Source organism: Vanessa tameamea, chromosome 10, assembly GCF_037043105.1.
Source record: "Vanessa tameamea isolate UH-Manoa-2023 chromosome 10, ilVanTame1 primary haplotype, whole genome shotgun sequence".
NCBI lineage: Eukaryota > Metazoa > Arthropoda > Insecta > Lepidoptera > Nymphalidae > Vanessa > Vanessa tameamea.
Window position 1 is genome coordinate 8,355,414 of NC_087318.1, and position 18,344 is coordinate 8,373,757.

Genomic DNA, 18,344 nt, shown 5'->3' on the forward strand with positions numbered 1-18,344 from the left:
CTTTCTCTGTCCCTATGCCCCTTTATATGCTTAAATCTTTAAAACTACGCAACGGATTTTGATACGGTTTTTTTTAATAGATAGAATGATTCGAGAGGAAGGTTTTTGTATATAATACATAGACAATATAGTTAAGTAACACTGATAATTTTAAAAGTTTCTAATGTGATGTCGTAAATTTATACATTTTTTGGGCTTACATTGTAAACGCTGACTGAACCCTACTAGATAGATCAAAATAATGTACTACAGAATTGTACACCTCAAAAATGTCTACAAAAAAGTCCGGGATGGTATATGTCTATCTCTTAAAGATAACCCACAATAAACATTTTTTTTATCATTTACTTTTTACGAGAAATAATGGCTTATTTTCGAAGCGATTTTAAGCAATATAGCATTAATCCTTATACAATTAGGTACCTTAAATAAATTGTTGATTTAATAATAATAATAATAATTTAATATTGATCTATATGGCCCTTTACATCATATGATTTAAATGAATATTTTCGAAGATATTACAGTTTTATTACTAAAGGGAAAAATAGGTGTTAACATTTCGTATCCAGGTTAGTCTGGAAGTCTGTCATTTTGAAGTTAGAAGGTCGAAATTTTATTTTTGGGCTACCGATAAAATATGAGTTGATTCGCATTTAAGCGTTTCTGGATATTCTACCCTAAGGGCTGAAATACACACCAAAGTGGTATACAAAGAGGTATTACATTAACGTAACATTTTAAGTTAATTTGTAAATATATTAATATTCTAGCTAGTTAATAATAATTATAATTTTAATATAGTAATTTCTAATAAAATATGTGTTTGGCAGGGTATTAATTTTTTTTTTTATTATCTGATAATATGTTAGTAAGTTTTAAAGTGGGTATGTGTGATTATTTAATTTATTAATAATAAGATTAGTTACATGTGTATATACTAGTTCGATTATTGTAATAAGTAAAAATACGGGACTATGGATGAAAACGCGCACTCGTTAAATCTTCAAGATTTTAGCATTAAATATACGTAACATCTAAGTATGCAATATAGCATTTGGTTAAATGTTGTAAAAAAATATTTATAAATACGTAAACTCCGAATTTTGACAAGTACCTTAAATATATAAATTTATATGTATTGTCATTAAGGTTATTACTTTTATTGATATAATTTTATTAGCGAAATATAAAAAAAATATATTTTATAAGGGTGTGTTATGTATTACCAATATATTATTTATATGATTTTATTTATATGATCAACGCCAACTAAATTGTATTTTAAAGGTTCGTAGTATTACAAATTTGTAAGTATGTATCAATACATTTTCCACATAATAATTATTACGCGCTTTCAGAATAGAATGGAATTTTGACAATAAAATTCGAAATTCTCGAATAAAAGTCCGTTAGCGTTGGATTTCTGAACAATAAAATTATATTTATGTCCATATTACTAAATGTATTTGATTTCTCAAAATGTTACATGTTCCCGGTTTTAGATAAATAATTCATATTTAATTATTGTAATCACTAAAATAATCGAATGTTGAAAATGTTTAAAATAATCCTGTAACAAATTACGAGCATGAAAAACATTGCAACATATGTACTAATAACATTCGCATCGATACGAAGTCGCCGAAACTAGCACCATCGGGCGGACCACGCGTATCTCAGTTGTAAAAGGTCGCATCCCATTCTGATGGCGTGCGTATTATGTATACCGGACATTTAAGAGTTCTTAAGCTTTTCTTAAAAAAGGTTACTATTTGCAAATTTTTTCGTATGTAATAATATATATTTTTAATTTTTGAATGTGTTTAAGAATAACAATTAAATAAGATAAGGAATGTAATGGTATTTTTTGTACTATTAGTGCGATATACGAAAATTCGAATAATAAAAAATGTGACCTCAGTTGCCCTTTTAATATCTTAAGACTTATCCCTTCATCGACCCGTTTATGTATGTACCATTAATCAATTAATCTACAGCTAACTTATGATGCTTTGTGCTTCTGGAACACCATGACGCCATTGCAGGGGCAAGCAGTGTTTTAGTGGTTTATACTTCTTCCAGAGCCAATGCCTCTTGGATTTTAAAATGTTCTCTCACTTTTTTCTTTTATGTAATAAGCAGGTGAACGAGTAAATAGGCAGTGGCAGTACTACTAGGTGATGGTAAGTGGTAAACACCGCCCATAGACCATTATTAACATCACCAATGCGCCGCTTACCTGGAACTAAGTCATTATGTACCTTATTCCTGTGGTTATACTGGCTCACTCACCTTTCAAACTGGAACACAACAATATTGATGATACAGTACATGATGAGTGGGTATCTAACCAAACGGGATAGCACAAAGTCCGATAAGCAAGTATGACTATCAGGCTTGCCATAATTAATCGTCTCCTAAAATAGGTAATTAGAGTAGTAGGTAGGTAGTGTCAAATACAATTGCTTACAAAGTTTGAAATGGAGCTCGCTCAAACCTTATCAAGTTTCGTCACTCCATCGTAATTAAATAAAACGAAAGTCAGTAGGTCCATTTGCCGAAGCTATGAAATAAAATATAAAAAGGCGTAATTATTTCGATGCTTCAGGCTATTGGTCCTTTGTTGTAGTTTCAAAATAATTTAACCGTAAGCTTAAGTATAAATCAAACAGCCAAGCCAGTTGCTGTTTATAAAAATTAACCGCTAATTATTTCCGATAATCAACATCTTTTGACAACTTTTTTGACATTGGCTATTTTTTATTACTTACGCCTGACGACTAACCCCTAAAACGTGAGCGAAACCGCGCGCGATCACTTTTATGAATAATAATTAAAATATTAGTAAACGCATAGGAAGTATTTATATATCAATAGGTTTAATATTATCAGAACATAAAGCTCTCTGCGCAGAACATAAGAGAGCGTGAATTTGTATTACCTTTAAAACCAATATTTAGAATTTTCAACTGCATTATTATTGTTACGTGAAAAGTGTCATGGAACGTTAGTGAAAATTATATATTTTGACAAAGGGAACGTATCGGATATTGAACATCCAATTTTACCGTAGGAAGTTACTATAATATTTTCTGTTGTTTTGGCATTACTTTCATAAAATAGAAAATTCACATAGAAAATATATCGACATATTTTTCTTGTCCGATTTGCTACAATCGTTAATAGAAAACGTACAAAATATAATATGCTATTATTTTTTATAAGGATTGATATTGATGTGACAAATAAATTTAAGAATCTAATTTTTGTATACTTAATCCCATTTTTTCAAACATAAATGGCAGCTTAGGTAAATATGTATAAATAATATATGGATAGAATAGTAGCATTGACTATGAGCCAGCCAGTCAGCTACGTTATATATTTTTAGCATAATTATAATATTTAAAACATACACGCATAAAAATAGCGCGACACCGTAAGTCGGCTTTCAACATTTCACTTGTGACATATGACGTGAATTCTTATAGAATAGCGCTGACATTACAGCTTTTGGCATCGATCGATTTCTGAGGCTTTAGATAAGCAATCATAATATAGAATTCTATACTGTATATAGTGTTTGCGTGAAAACCGACAAAAAAATTGACTTGCTTCGTTATTATACTATCGTACCGAATTCCTTACATTATTTATTTTTCTTTTATGTGAAACTGAATAAACACAATCGTTATCATTAAATCCTGTAAAGTATGCAATATAGTATTTGCTATTTATATCTTAAACTCTGGAACCATCATACAAAATATAGACTCACGACTAAATAAAATTATCAGTTTACTTAGATACATAGAAATACATATAATTTCTATTAAGTCTCGAGGGATATACTGGACCTCCTTGCCCAACTGAACTATACTAACAAAGTCTATCAGCAATCAGCATCGCTTTCTGCATCATGGTTGCGAACAGTGGCGTAGTACACGTGGTGCAGTGCACCAGGGCTCCGGAGCTCAGGGGACCATACAATCTAAGCTTTGAAAAGAGCGGGTTAGCCAACTCTTCAGCTCCTAAAGCTAGAAAACATACCTGTATCCCTGAGTAATTCTTGATCTGCGCAATTTTTTTGCACAGTATAATGACCCTAAGAGAACGCCTATGATTGAAATCGAATGCCTGTGTTATAGATTCAGCTGTAGGAGATGAAGCGACGTCAGGTTAAAAAAAAGCGCGCGGTGATTTTAGATCGCAGTACTGGTGTCAACGGAACAACAAAATTTAAAACCAAATAATGTATGAACTTATTGAGGTATAAAATAAGTAAATATTTGTATGTGAGTCCGTTGACTTTTTTAACCGTCGTGTTTAATTTATGCTTGTATCAAATTAAAAGTTCGTATAAAGACCAAACTAAATTATAACAAACCAATTTACTTCATATAATATTGAATAACTTATTTAGTTACTCAAATTACTATTTTAACTTTGTGGTAGTGCTTTGTGCAAGCCCGTCTGGGTAGATACCACCCACTCATTACATATTCTATCCCCAAACAGCAATACTTACTAAGTATAGTTGTGTTTTGTTTTGAAGATTGATTGAAAGAATGTTTAAAATTTCTCACCGCGGCGATTTTTATGGGCGGTGGTGAACACTTACCATCGGATGACTCAATTTTATTTAAATAAAAATATTGGTATAGAATATTTATTGATACCTTATATTTGTACAATACTAGAATATAGTACAGAAAATGTTTAGAGCTCAAGGACGATAGCGAAACCCCAAAATTCATCGAATATCTAGATTATTATCATAATCTATTACTATAGTATTTGGTGATCCAAAATTTTGTAAGTCATTTATATATATTATATCATCGCTTGCAGTGTAATTTTTGCCTTATTTTTAGTTATAAATATTTATTAGGTTAATACTGACGACTTTTGTACCAGTCATTGTATTACTATTCGAGTGACGAAAACAGTAAACGCGGACGCGTTCAACGGTGCCTAAGACGGGTATGGGTAAGTAAATCACGTATCTTTTTTTACTAAATTTTAAGTAAATAAACTTAAATGTTCTCTTAAACCAAAATAATGCATTTGAATTACTAACTTATAATTTCAAGGATAATATTATGTACAAAAAATTAAATATTATCTATATTGATATTTTTTTATATGTACATTTTTTTAGTTTCTTATATCTTTCTCTATATATAAATTAGTATATTAAAAACAATCTAATTTACGGACTAAGCTAGCGAGCACCTCTGAATTTACCAAGGGTTTATTGGTGCTTATATTAACATCATGCTTATCAGGGAAGGAGATGTTTTCCTTCTGTGAGGTAACTTGTATCTGATGATATTCTGCTATATATGACACAGTTAGAATAAGCTCCAAGCCTCAAGAACCCTCTTAGGAGTACTTTCCAAGCAGTGAGACATTTAAGGGATATTGATTTTCTTCAAATTATTATATTTTATTAAACCGTATAGTATTATTTTGGTAAGTTTTCATCTATTAATCATCGTTGATAATTTTTCATCACTTTTGCATCGATCGTATTGTCTTTTAATTAAAATAATCTATGTAATGTTATTAAACTTTCAATGTTTACTCTTAATGACCTTTGGATAGCGTCACCCGTTATAGAAAAAAGGCTAAAGACTAATTAAACTATTGTATTTAAATAAGGTGTTTGGTTGGAATAACTTTAACTAAAATCCAGTTACAATATCATAAGTATATAGTCGCATATCGTAAGTAATCCTTTTCAAATATAAATATTGGATAAAAAATAATATTAAAATAAAATATATAAAAAAATTAATTAAAACTAGAAAACACTACAAAATATGACCACGCGACAAGAACCTTTTGCAATTAAAAATAGTCGAATATTCTGACTGGCAGAAAAATCTTTAAAATCTTTGTTCGCAAAACATCTACCCTGATCTGCAATAACGCACATAGGGGTCTCGAAGAAAGATATGACAGTTTTGAGAGCGGTGATAGCACTATCAGTATTAATTCTTGTAGACTGCCTGAACAAGATATATTTGGTAAAAGCTTCTACCAGAACAAAAATGTATTCTTTTTCATCATTTTTGCCACTGAATTTACCCGTGACGTCGATGTGGATTGTAAGCCAAGGAATATTAGCTTTTGGTATGGGGTGTAATTCTATCTGTTGTTTTCCACTTCGCGATTTAGCTGTAGAGTAGCTAAATCGCGATGTAATGCAATTTGCAACAAATTTTCTAACGTATTTTGACAAATTAGGAAACCAATAATATTGATATGCCTTTTCTAAAGTTTTATCCCATCCCAAATGGAGAATTGACTCATGAATATGATTTATAATTGACCAACAAAAAGCTCTAGGTACAATTGATAGCCAAACGTTACGATGGTTTCTTTGATTTTTTTCTGTAGAATACAATTAGATCGTGATTCATAAATTCTAAAATTTTCTAAGTCTAAATTGTCGCTTTCGAATTTACTACTAATATCATTGTATTCGGGGTCTCGTCTTTGCTCCACTTGCAACCAACCCGAAGATAATTCTGTTATATTGACGCGTTTTTCTCCTACATAATTATCTCTATCAAGACTATGAATATCGCTAACAGGTGTGCTATTAGCCTCGGGTAAGTAATTACTCGATAAAAAGTTTCGATGAAAAGAAACAGAATGAATACTGCTCACCAAACTGCGTATTATCGTGACAGGTTTCATACCACATACCCACCTGCTTCACAACGCTGGGTGCGATGGCCTGCTGTGTGCTGGTGCCCGCAACTGACCATGTTTTTGGGCATCGCAATGCCAAATGACCCTCAACCCCACACTTGTAGTAATTTACAGGGGTGCGCGTAGCAACGGCCGTGTTGGGACGTTCAGAGATCGAAGTTGTCTGCTGCTTATCAAGTTATCGGCTAAACACTGAAACAATTTGTGACCAAGCTTTCCACGAGCTTCCATTTTGTTGAAACAGTACTTAACCTAAGACATTTGTTATCTTGCGTAATGCATACAGTGGTCTTTGCTGTCTTGGTATCTCCACTTGCGTTTTCTGTCTCGCTTTTTTTAAATTTGGACCGATAATTATTGTTTAAATATTGAAAAATATCCAGTGTTTAATCGTTTTTATAAATCAGAAGAAAAAAATAGATTTTAATTGATACTTCTTTTTAAAATAAATTTTTGAAGTTGCAATTTTGACTTATTTTGAAAAAATCTAAAAAACGTGATAATTCAAAAATGGTTCACTTTTGCATTATGTATATGGGGGTTAAAATTATCGCAAATAGTCACCCCTATCACCTCCTAACGGGAATACGTCGAATTACCAATAACCCTGTATAAATACACCTATACATATGTATACACCTCCAGTGCGATTCTGTAAGAATTCACTTCTTATCTCACTTCTGAAATGTCGACAACCGAATTTCGGTGATTGTACGTGTATCATATACATTTAGTAATTGTTTTAGTCAATATCGCATATCGTGTTCTGATAATTGAAGTTCTCGTTCTCCGGTGGATTTCGAGTTTCTTCTTGCAAAATTCATCTACAAACGACCTTTTTTTGAGACTATATGCAATTGATTATTGTTATTTTTCATAAGACTTAAATTTAATCTTTAAATTTTCGGTTTTTGCTTAAAATTTAATCTAAAAAATGATTTATTTTACTTCTAGTTACTGGTTACTTACTTACTTGCCCGAATTCGTACTACAAATACTACTATAGTATTTGTATATGAACGAGTGATTGTAAATGTAAATTAAAGAAGAAGAAGAATTTGGATTTGAAGATACTTCTCATCAATAACTTTTTTTGAAATAGCTGAGAATCTTCGCACTTTGCGTCGTAAAACAAGTGACTTATGAATTGTTATAACAAATAAAGTTATTACAATTCATAAGTCCATAATAAGTTAAATGTTATATTTAAAGCAAATATTTTTATGAATTTGTCGTTCATTCAAATAACATGGTTATGATGCAAATCTGTATAATTAAACCAACTAATTAAATAAACCAATTAGTTTTATAGACGCTCGTTATTTTTAGTCGCTGAGTATTATCGCCTACAATTATATTGTTATACGAATTATCTATACTAACATTATAAAGTGGGTAAATCTGTTTGTTTGTAATCGATAAACTAAACCTGTTTAAATAATTATTTCAATATTACTAGCTTGTTAATCCAGAAGTTATAAACTCTATATTTTATTTCATTTGTAATAAGATTCTTGACTTTGCAAAATGATTTCACGCGAGCACAGCTAGTAGATCAATAATAGTATAGAACAAAGTCGTACGGTAAAATATATTCAAGAAAATGGCTAAACTATGACAGTATTTTATCCAAAAAAACTATTTTCTTATACTTACATGGCTAACGGTATCTACATATACTCTAGATTTATACAAACAACTACAATTATCTAGAAAATTGTATGCCTCAAAAAAGTCTACGAATGTGCGACAGCGTCTCTATCTACGAAGGGACATTCATAATATTTTATCTATTTTTGTCTATCACAGATGACAAATAAAACTATAGGGTATTTGCGAAGCCATTTTCTTCAATCATTATTATTCTTATTCAGATAAACATTTCAGTTACCTTGAGTATTTAATATAAATTAAAGTTGTCTTTAACACAATAATTATCATTCGAATGAATACTTAAGAAGATATATTGCCGATTCGAAATTACGCGCAACCAAAAAAATTGTTTACTGCGAACGAATGGTGTAAACTGGCTATAATAAAATCAATTTTAATATGATTCATAATTCTCATTTGTGACATACTTTAATTATACAACAAGAAATAAATTAATAAGCGTTATAAAATAAGGTATAATACCTATTTAATATTTTATATATAAATAAATTGTACCGGTGTGAAGCCGGGGCGGATCGCTAGTAATATTATAATCGTTTTACACGTATTGTGACTCATTTATTTCAAAAAGTTATTATTATTCGCTATCAAAACTTTTGGATCACATATCTTATTCACCATTGAGCCTTTAGTCAAACTATGTGGATGGATTATCATAATTAAGTAATTTTGGTTGTATCCGGAAGACTTTATTATTTAATACAAAATTTAATATTTGTATAATTACAAATACTAAACAATTAAAAAAAAAATAACAAGGAAATGAATGTATCAACTTGTTACACTACATCTCTAAGCGCTATAATAACTCTCGGTGACTAAACCTTAAGAGCGGCATCAATGTTCCACAGAATCGTAATATCTCTGTAATTTATAGACAAGTCACAGTTACCATATTTAACGGTAAGATAGATACAATATAAATAACACCGTCCAAGTAAATTGTTATCATATGGTAATTAACACCTTCAGAACAATTTAGTAGTGAACAAAATACTTAATTGTTCGTAAATTTTTGTATTTGTAAAATCAGCGTAAATAAAAACTCACTCAAGAAAAGATCCACCGTTGCATAATACAATGCTTGAATATAACAACCTAACGATACATACATACGTATACATAAAAGTCAATTGCGATACCTACGACAAATTAGTGCTTTGCTACAGTTGCACACATCCACACGCGACTCAAGACAGTCGACCTACTTGTGTTCGACACAAATATATTTCTCACTGAATCGATATCGATTGATTAACTTGTTCTTGTGTTATGTACTTAAGTCGAATAATTGTAATGATTTGAATAATATAAAGTGCTTTCGCGTCTTGCATGTAAGTACTAATCAATTATTACACAAAGGTCAGTTTATTGCAACCTATCGTTACAATTTGCCCGTCACAAGAATTAATCACAAGTAGGTATACAAAATACCTTTGCACACTAACGTTACATTGTGATTTATTTATACAATATTCATTTTCAATAAAGAAATATGGTTTTATTTCTAGCCGTAAAGCCAAAGGGAATCACAGTTTTATCGAAACAATTATTATGTTTTTCAAATGATCTAATCTCTAACTTTCTTTTGTTTTAAATAACGTTCTTTCATGATAATATTTCCAGTCAGCAACACATTGTAATTTTTAGGATTAGTAATAGCATTTTCTCGATAGGCCTTGTGCGAGACCGTCATCAAATATTCAGCGTCAAACGGCAATACTTAGCATTAAAGTGTTGCAATTAAAAAAAAATACTGATGTTTATACAAATTGTGACATTTTATTGGCTGTAAGCCTACATACGTCTTGTATTATTAACAGTATTACAATTAAAATATTATACTTAAATGAAGTCCAGAAAATACAAATCAAGGTAGTGATCGATTTAATTTACGTTACCTACGTGACGTGGGTATTTTTATACATATATAATAAGTACATTGACTTAAGACTTGAATTTTGTATTGTAATATTTCATATTACCTCTCAAATTTTACTGACAATACGTATAAAGTTTAGCATATATTTAGTATTTCAATGGAATGATCATTGACACGGCATATTTCTTTCTTGTTTTTACGTAACGTTATTCATTAACAACAGAATACTCTGTAGGCATTATTGTCATATACTTATAACGGAAAAGATTGGTTTTGTCGGTGTGTGTTCTTTAGATTGACACAAAAATAACGTAACCAATCGATATGGAATAAATTTATGTATTTCTTGTAATTTCAGGACGGATATCTTTTTTATTAAATAGTTGGGCGGAACGTTGGGCCACCTGATGTTAAATGGTCACCCGAAGACATTAGGGCTATAAGAAATATTAGCCATTCCTTACATCACCAATGTGCCGCCAACCTTGATAACTAAGATGTGACGTCCCTGGTGTCTGTAGTTTTTTTTTTATGTTATAGGTAAGCGGACGATCAAATGGGCCACCTGATGTTAAGTGGACACCACCGCCCATAGACAATGGCGCTATAAGAAATATTAAACATTCCTTACATCATCAATGCGACCAACGTTGGCAACTAAGATGTTCCTATAATTACACTGGCTCATTTATCCTTCAAATCGGAATACCACAATACTGCTGTTTGGCGGTAGAGTATCTGATGAGTGGATGGTACCTGGTCTGGGTAGCTACCACTTGGTTACACTAGCTCTCTCAGCCTTGAAGCCGGAACAGAACAATACTTACTTACTAATTATTGCTGTTTGATACATTTTCACAATATTTAGTTAAATCAAAATAACTAAAAAGCAAAACATAAGCTATTTAAGTTATTTACTATAGGCCGTTTATAATTCACAAGAACACGAAGTTCTCAACTGTCGCATCAATAGTCTTAAAGCGTGTAACATAACTGCGAAGCGGAGCTAATTACATGTTTCTACTTTCATCTCGTATAAATTTTATGTATTTTAAGTATAGTGTTTTGTATAATGTATATTATTTTGGATCCAAGGGTGTGCTCATATATTGGAATTGACCAGAATTTTAAGGTTTAATTATTTAACTTATGAAGAATATTAAGATTTAATTAATTAGGTATGGTATGAATACTATTCCGCGCCATTCTCTTGGTCAACTCGATAATCTTTGCGCTGACGGTAAAACTGATACTTAAAACGCTGGCCAAATTATATACTTAAAAAAATGTTGTACGTTAACCGTACGTACATAATTATAGTTCTTTGAGTTAGGCAAAATATTTTCCTCTTTTATTATATAGCTGGATTTAACCAACTACTCTATAGCTGCTGATTCTAACAAAATTATCTTTTACAACAGTTTCAGATACACCGTTAACAATGACTGCAACATCAACAGAGGATCTGTCGAAGCTGAGTAAAACCAAAGAACCCAATTGGCCGGCGGTACTTTTCTTTATACACATACACCTTCTGTCTTTATATGGCATTTGGTGTTTTGTCTTCGAAGCGAAACTACTTACCGCCATATTCTGTGAGTATCATTTCACTATCGTTACAAATTTATTTTTACTAGAAAATCTATTAAATTGTATCCTATAAGATAACAACTAATACAGAGAACTCTCTAATACAGAGAACTCATACACAATGCATAATCAAAGTTTCACTTGTTTATCTTCTAACTATAGAATGCATAAGTTTTCCCACGATGAGTTGAAGCATTCTCAATTAAATTGTTCTGCACCTGCGAACAAATACATATTTTAAATAAAGATTAATAACTAATAAAGAAGAAACATTACTTTTAAATATTACGTATGCAACATTTTTTTTTTTATATATATATGTCGGTCTTACTTTTAGACGTTTAAACTAAATTGACATACTTGGTAGTGTTCTGTTAAGCGATGATTTCTCTATATCGTCATAAATTTGACATCCGTAGAAAGGAGACATTTTTAACTAATAAGATCACGATATTTAAGTATCAAAATTAAATTTAAATTTGTCATTACTCGTATTTTATTCTCCTGTCGTATTATGTTCTCTGACCAGCCAGACTCTCATTCTTAGGTATAGCTTCAATAGAACATTAAATTCGTGTAGTTTATTATTATTACAGTATCGCAATACATCTCATATTTAACAATAACTTGACAATAATTATATTTATTTTCAGTGGTATTTCTTACACTAATACCTATATTAGGCGTAACGGCGGGTGCACATAGGCTATGGGCTCATCGGACATATAAAGCCAGCGTAGAGCTGCGAATCGTACTTATGATTTGTCAAACTATGGCCGGACTAGTAAGTTGCATAAATGTCGTTTACTTTAGTAACTATCGTTTATATTGTATTTAACATTAAAAGTGCTGTTACTATACGCATAAACAATATAACATTTTTGTTTCGATATTGATCATCATTTTTGAACTGAGTCAGTAAATTTCCAATGTTCCATCTCAATGTCATTGCTACTAGTCATAGTTAAATTATTGCTTAAAAATATATATTTACATTCATTAATTACATTCAAATTTGCGTATTTAACCTTAATAAAAGTAAATAAATTGTGAAAATTAGCAAACGGAGAAATTAAATTTTAAAACTATGTTCTAATAAAAACGACGTGCCTCAACAACGCGTTTTTTTATTTTACAGGGTCCAATATACAATTGGGTACAAAATCATAGATTTCATCATGCATATTTTAAGACAGATTCAGACCCCTATGACACAACAAAGGGATTTTTCCACGCACATTTCGCTACAAGAATAAGATCAATTAGCCAATACGGAGCCGCATTGAAAAACTCTATCGATATGTCAGACCTTGAAGAAGACTCAGTTGTTATGTTCCAAAAAAGGTAAATATATTGTTTATATCAATTCGTATATGGCTATGTACTTCACTAATCTTAAACTAGTCGCAAGTAATTCTCTGACTTTATTTGAGGTTTTAAACATACTGGCTCTTAAAAGCAGGCATTAAAAACGTAATTGCAAATGACTGACACGGTTTTGCATGTTAAAATCCAGTTCAAAGTCAGAAACAAAATATTGTATGGTAAACGAAATACAACCAATATCCAAAATATAAAATATGAATATTTTCTTGGTGAGAAAAAATCACGAGCTGTAGTCAATTTATTTTATTTTATTTATACTTTTAATGCCATATAGTACTAATTGCAATTATAATTATTGAGAGAAAGACCAGATAATTGATTGTACTGATTCATAATGTAGGGCTGACTTTAGAAATTTTGTGAATTCCCTTTGATTAATATTTATTCTGAAAAAATGCTTTTGGAGCTTACTACATTTTCTATTCGAAAAAGTTAATATCTGTCGCAAGTCACTGGTATTTCTAACATACATATATTTTATGTATCTTAAATAAGTTCATCCATTGAGACGAGAAGAGAACGATAAAAAGTCTGATTGCGTTATATAATAATTCATAGTTCATAATCTTATTAAAATTCACTTTCTTTACAATAATTTCTAAGTACCTACAAAAAAATTCAAAACTGGTCGTTGTCTAGATACAATCAACATAGAAATGAGATCTCGTACTAAGAGGAACGTGTAAGGGACGCGCGGGTGAAACATGAAATTATTCTGGTATTACTGATCTTAACTAATAACCATAATATGCATTGTAATGTATTAATATATTACTTCCACTTTAAAAAAAAACAAGTCTATATAAATTTTAACAATATACATAAAATCAAAGAGCGCTTATTCCAAATGCCGCTTCTCAGTTTCTATCATTTTTAAGCTTGTGTGAGTAATGAGTATGTGTGTATGCACAACTACTACAGTCAAGTCAATCGATATAAAGCATCGTGATGCTATTACATTATTTATATATTTTCTTTGGGTTTGATTTGCATTTATATAGAAAATAAATATCATACGAACTATAATACATAACTGAAATAATTATAATACATATATAGACAGACAGTTAATAGATAAAAAATAAAAACTGTGTAAATTATTAAAATCGATTGTCACTCAGAGTAACCGCAAATTTAAAGTTAAACATAACTTTTAGTCCAAATGTTGTATGACACGAAAATTCCACAACGATAATTATTACCCTAAGCTCTAAGGGTACTGGTCTCATTATAATCATTCATCAGTTCATCAATGAATACAATAAATTAAAGACAATAAGGTTTTCTTTTTAACTTTCCTTTTTTCTTTTTCGTGTTACCTGGTTCTGAACAATAATACAATATAAAATACAATTGAATTGATGCCCTCCTTTTTATGAATTCAGTTATAATGTATTGTCATCAAAAAAATATCATATTTTATCGTTGAATAAGTTTAATATAAGTTAAAATAAATACGTCAATACTTCAGATCAAACGTCTTTGCCGTGATATAATTGTAACCACGTATAACCGCGTGACTGATTTCGTCAATACATCCTCCCTTGGTGAGCGCTCGGCGCAGTATGCTAATATGCGCATTACGTTTCAATGTTAATGGTAGTTTTAAAATAATAAATAAATTATAATTAAAACTAATTTAAATAAAAAAAAATTCAATGATCAAAAACTTTAAACTTTATAATTGTATAAGTACAATATTAATTTGGTTAACGATGTCGTTTTGTAGAAATAACATGAAGTTTGAAGCTTAAGACTTTGCATTTAGCCTGGTTCTCATTCTTTTTTATTTCAAAATGTAAACAGGAATACAGCTGTACATTCTAAAGAAGGCAATCTGCTCGTTTATATATTATTTACAGAAATAACGTACACCTCATTACATGCCTTTTTAAAAAATAATTTGTTAAATATCAGTAATGTTTATTTAGAATTTTTCAAATGATTCTATTAAAATGACATTAAAATTTTGTGCAGTATTTTTTATTTAGGCATATGATAAATATTTGGATCACAAGTTTCATGAAAACGGCTAATAATGAATTTATTTTTATAAAAAAATATTTAATTAAAAAAAGTGCGAAACTTTTTTCATTAAAACTTAAATTTTTTATGCTCATTTTTTCAATTACGCTAGATTAATTTAAATCGTACATTACAATGTCTAATTGATTATACAGCTATGGTACTACCTACTTAAGATAAAAATCTCATAAGATATATTTTACATAATGGACGATAAACTACTATTTATATTTGATTACAAATTTAAAATTTCAAGTACAACAGAAAATTAGAAATGGTATAACAATGAGTTCATTTCAGATTCTATTGGGTACTATACGGGATCTTCTTTCTGCTCCTTCCTCTGAATGCGCCGCTAGAATACTGGGATGAGACAGTTTTAAGTACAGTATTCGTGATAGGCTTCCTCCGATATGCACTTTTGCTACACGGCTCTTGGCTATTGGAGAGCGGTGTTTGCCTTTGGGGACTAAAAGAAGGCGAAAAGTAAGATTGCTGTTCTTATTTACTTTCCTTATCATTGATATATTTTGTATTTTTTTTAATTAAAATAATTAATACGAATGTTCAAAATTTACGTAATGTAATATAAAAACATACTAAGTTTTGAAATAATTTTCCAGGTACCCACCAGACTCAAACACGGTGTTCTTACTAAATAGGACCTTCTGGCCTGAATATCATTATATTTATCCCCACGATTACAAATCAGGGGAATACGGAACCTATGGTGAGATAATGCAAATCCCAAAAGTAGTGATGGATAAAACATTCTCTCCTTGTGATATGGTTTTGAAATTTATGCCACCACATTGCACGGCGGATATGAAAGTGGCTTATGGCAGATTTTTATTCGTTCCCGTCCCATGCGGGTTTCATCACGATGTTTTCTTTCACCGCCCAGCTACATATTGAGCGGTGCTCGCCGGGCTTGAACAAAGAATCTTCGCTTAAGATTCACCTGTTAAACCCACTGAGCCATTTCGCTTCACCATGAAATCTCTCATCATCAATTTTTCGCTATTCAATCATAATAATATATTTAAATAAACAATTTTCGCTTTACTAACAATATTGATTTTATTTTTACTTTTTATTATTTTTATTGCACATAATTCAAACACGATATTTACCTTATTGTAGTTTAATTAACATACATCAATTAATCTAGATTATTTTATTTCAGGTTCTGGATGTACGACTGCTTTCATCCGTGTGTTCGCAGCTCTAGGCTATGCTACAAACCTTTCAACCATGAAATCAAGTACATTACAGAAGGCACTAGCCGAGTTTGCAAAAACAAAGCGACCAATAAAAGAATGTCTTAATGATGCTATTTCTAAGCAAAGTCTAGCAGAAGATCATTTTCTATTAAATTAAATAATTATTAAATTATCTGAATTGTTTTTTTATGTTTATAAAATAAATATGACTTAAAAGTTGGAACTTTATAAACCACATAATAGATATATATCATAATAGATACACATAACAACAGATGAAAAAAAAAGAAAGTTTGTTCTGTTTTATCTTTTAACTTACAGTAAGTTAAAACTTAAAATATATAATACTATTATGAGTGAAGTCGCGGTCAATGCCCGTAAACTTTTCACTATCTATCAAATTACTCAATATTTTTGCTTTTATATAGAATACTAGTTGTAACCCGCGGCCTCACTCACGTTTTAAGGGTTGAACGTCAGGTATTAGGCATATAAAGTAGCCTATGTCCTTCCTTGTAAGCTTGGTTCATATTAAGTTTAATCAAATTCGTATCAGTGGTTTCACCATTAAAGAGTAACAGACAGAGTTACTTACGCATTTATAATATTATATTGTATTAAATATATAGTGACGTAACTACATGTGCAGTATTTAACTTATATAACGTATTCTATCAGCGACATCGCTTTATTTGACAAATCATTAGTGAATTTACAAATATTATAAGCACATGACCTACACATGGACCTTATAGTAAAATAACAATGAAAGTAAGAGCGGTGCAATGCTACCGAGTATTTAGTAAATCAAGTGACGGTCGACGAAATTATTTGGTTTTCGAACGAGTGGTTAATGGCAGAACTTTTGTTGTGATTGGAAAAATCAAGTTATACACATTTCAGTAATCGAACAATCAATACAAAAACACACTACGCCAAGTGAAATCGTGCTATAAGGAATTCTAATCTGTTAAGAATTATTCAAAATTTAATATATTTGCTTGAACATTTTAACTACAAATAACACTAACCCTACTTCCAAATTAAAACTATAAAACAAGATAATATGAAAATTTTGTATCAACACTAGTCAAGTAGTAGTTATACTGATCCTTTCAAAGTTTATATTTTAAGATTCCTTGGATGTTTATTTTCTCTTTCGTCTCATTTACAATTGAACATATTCATAATAATACAAAGTTTGTTTTAATTTTTTATTAGATCACGGAAAAAAAACGATTAATATTGTTATATTTATATTGTTGTAATCAAAAAATGAAAATACTGGAGCCAAAAAGGCAAATTTATGAGGTAAAAACCACAGGAATGCTATTCCTTTTTCGAATTTAAAAACACAACACGTGGTCCACAGCCCTGCCGCCTTGAAGGGAAGGAACAGTATTGCCTTAAGGAAAAGGGCACCTAACCTTAACACAAACAGTTTTAATATTTTGCTACATCCAGACATGCAGAAACTTTTTTAAGTATGTCAGGGATATTCGACAATAATATTACATAATATTTAAATTCGTAATAATTGTATAATATTAAGATTTTTATTTATTTATAATATAAGATAATATTAAAAAACTCCGAAAATAAAATATAACGTTTTCTAGGATAAATACTATAAAATTATTACATATTTAAATGGGACGGGAAATATTCTCTCCAAATAAAAAAATAAATTATCAAAATTTCAAATCTGTTCATAAATGAGGAGTCCTGGGTTAATATTGATGGCGTCCTTTTTATAAGTCGGTAAAAAGTCCTACCTACATATATATATTTTTTTAATATTTCAATTAATTGTGGTTTTAAAATCCTGTTCGATCATG

The 18,344-nt window shown here is 30.3% G+C and overlaps 1 protein-coding gene across 2 annotated transcripts; it reads left to right on the forward strand.

The window, feature by feature from the left end:
• The first annotated feature begins 9,550 nt into the window (after positions 1-9,550).
• Positions 9,551-16,678, forward strand: LOC113403915 (acyl-CoA Delta-9 desaturase). Of its 2 annotated transcripts, none has more exons than XM_026644588.2 (7): positions 9,551-9,734; positions 11,704-11,877; positions 12,526-12,656; positions 13,011-13,216; positions 15,584-15,769; positions 15,907-16,013; positions 16,470-16,678. In XM_026644588.2, exons 2-7 carry the CDS (start codon positions 11,724-11,726, stop codon positions 16,661-16,663), a joined length of 978 nt encoding a protein of 325 aa, XP_026500373.2. In that variant the 5' UTR covers positions 9,551-9,734; positions 11,704-11,723; the 3' UTR covers positions 16,664-16,678. The 2 variants fall into 2 exon arrangements, with proteins under 2 accessions (XP_026500373.2, XP_064072145.1); XM_064216075.1 differs by lacking the exon at positions 9,551-9,734 and adding an exon at positions 9,790-9,817.
• Positions 16,679-18,344: the final 1,666 nt, after the last annotated feature.

Excerpts from the sequence above, each read along its gene's own strand:
- LOC113403915 (XM_026644588.2), top strand. The coding sequence starts at position 11,724 with ATGACTGCAACATCAACAGAGGATCTGTCGAAGCTGAGTAAAACCAAA. Across the intron at positions 12,657-13,010 it reads GTCAAACTATGGCCGGACTA|GGTCCAATATACAATTGGGT; the intron begins GTAAGTTGCATA and ends TTTATTTTACAG. Across the intron at positions 15,770-15,906 it reads GGACTAAAAGAAGGCGAAAA|GTACCCACCAGACTCAAACA; the intron begins GTAAGATTGCTG and ends ATAATTTTCCAG.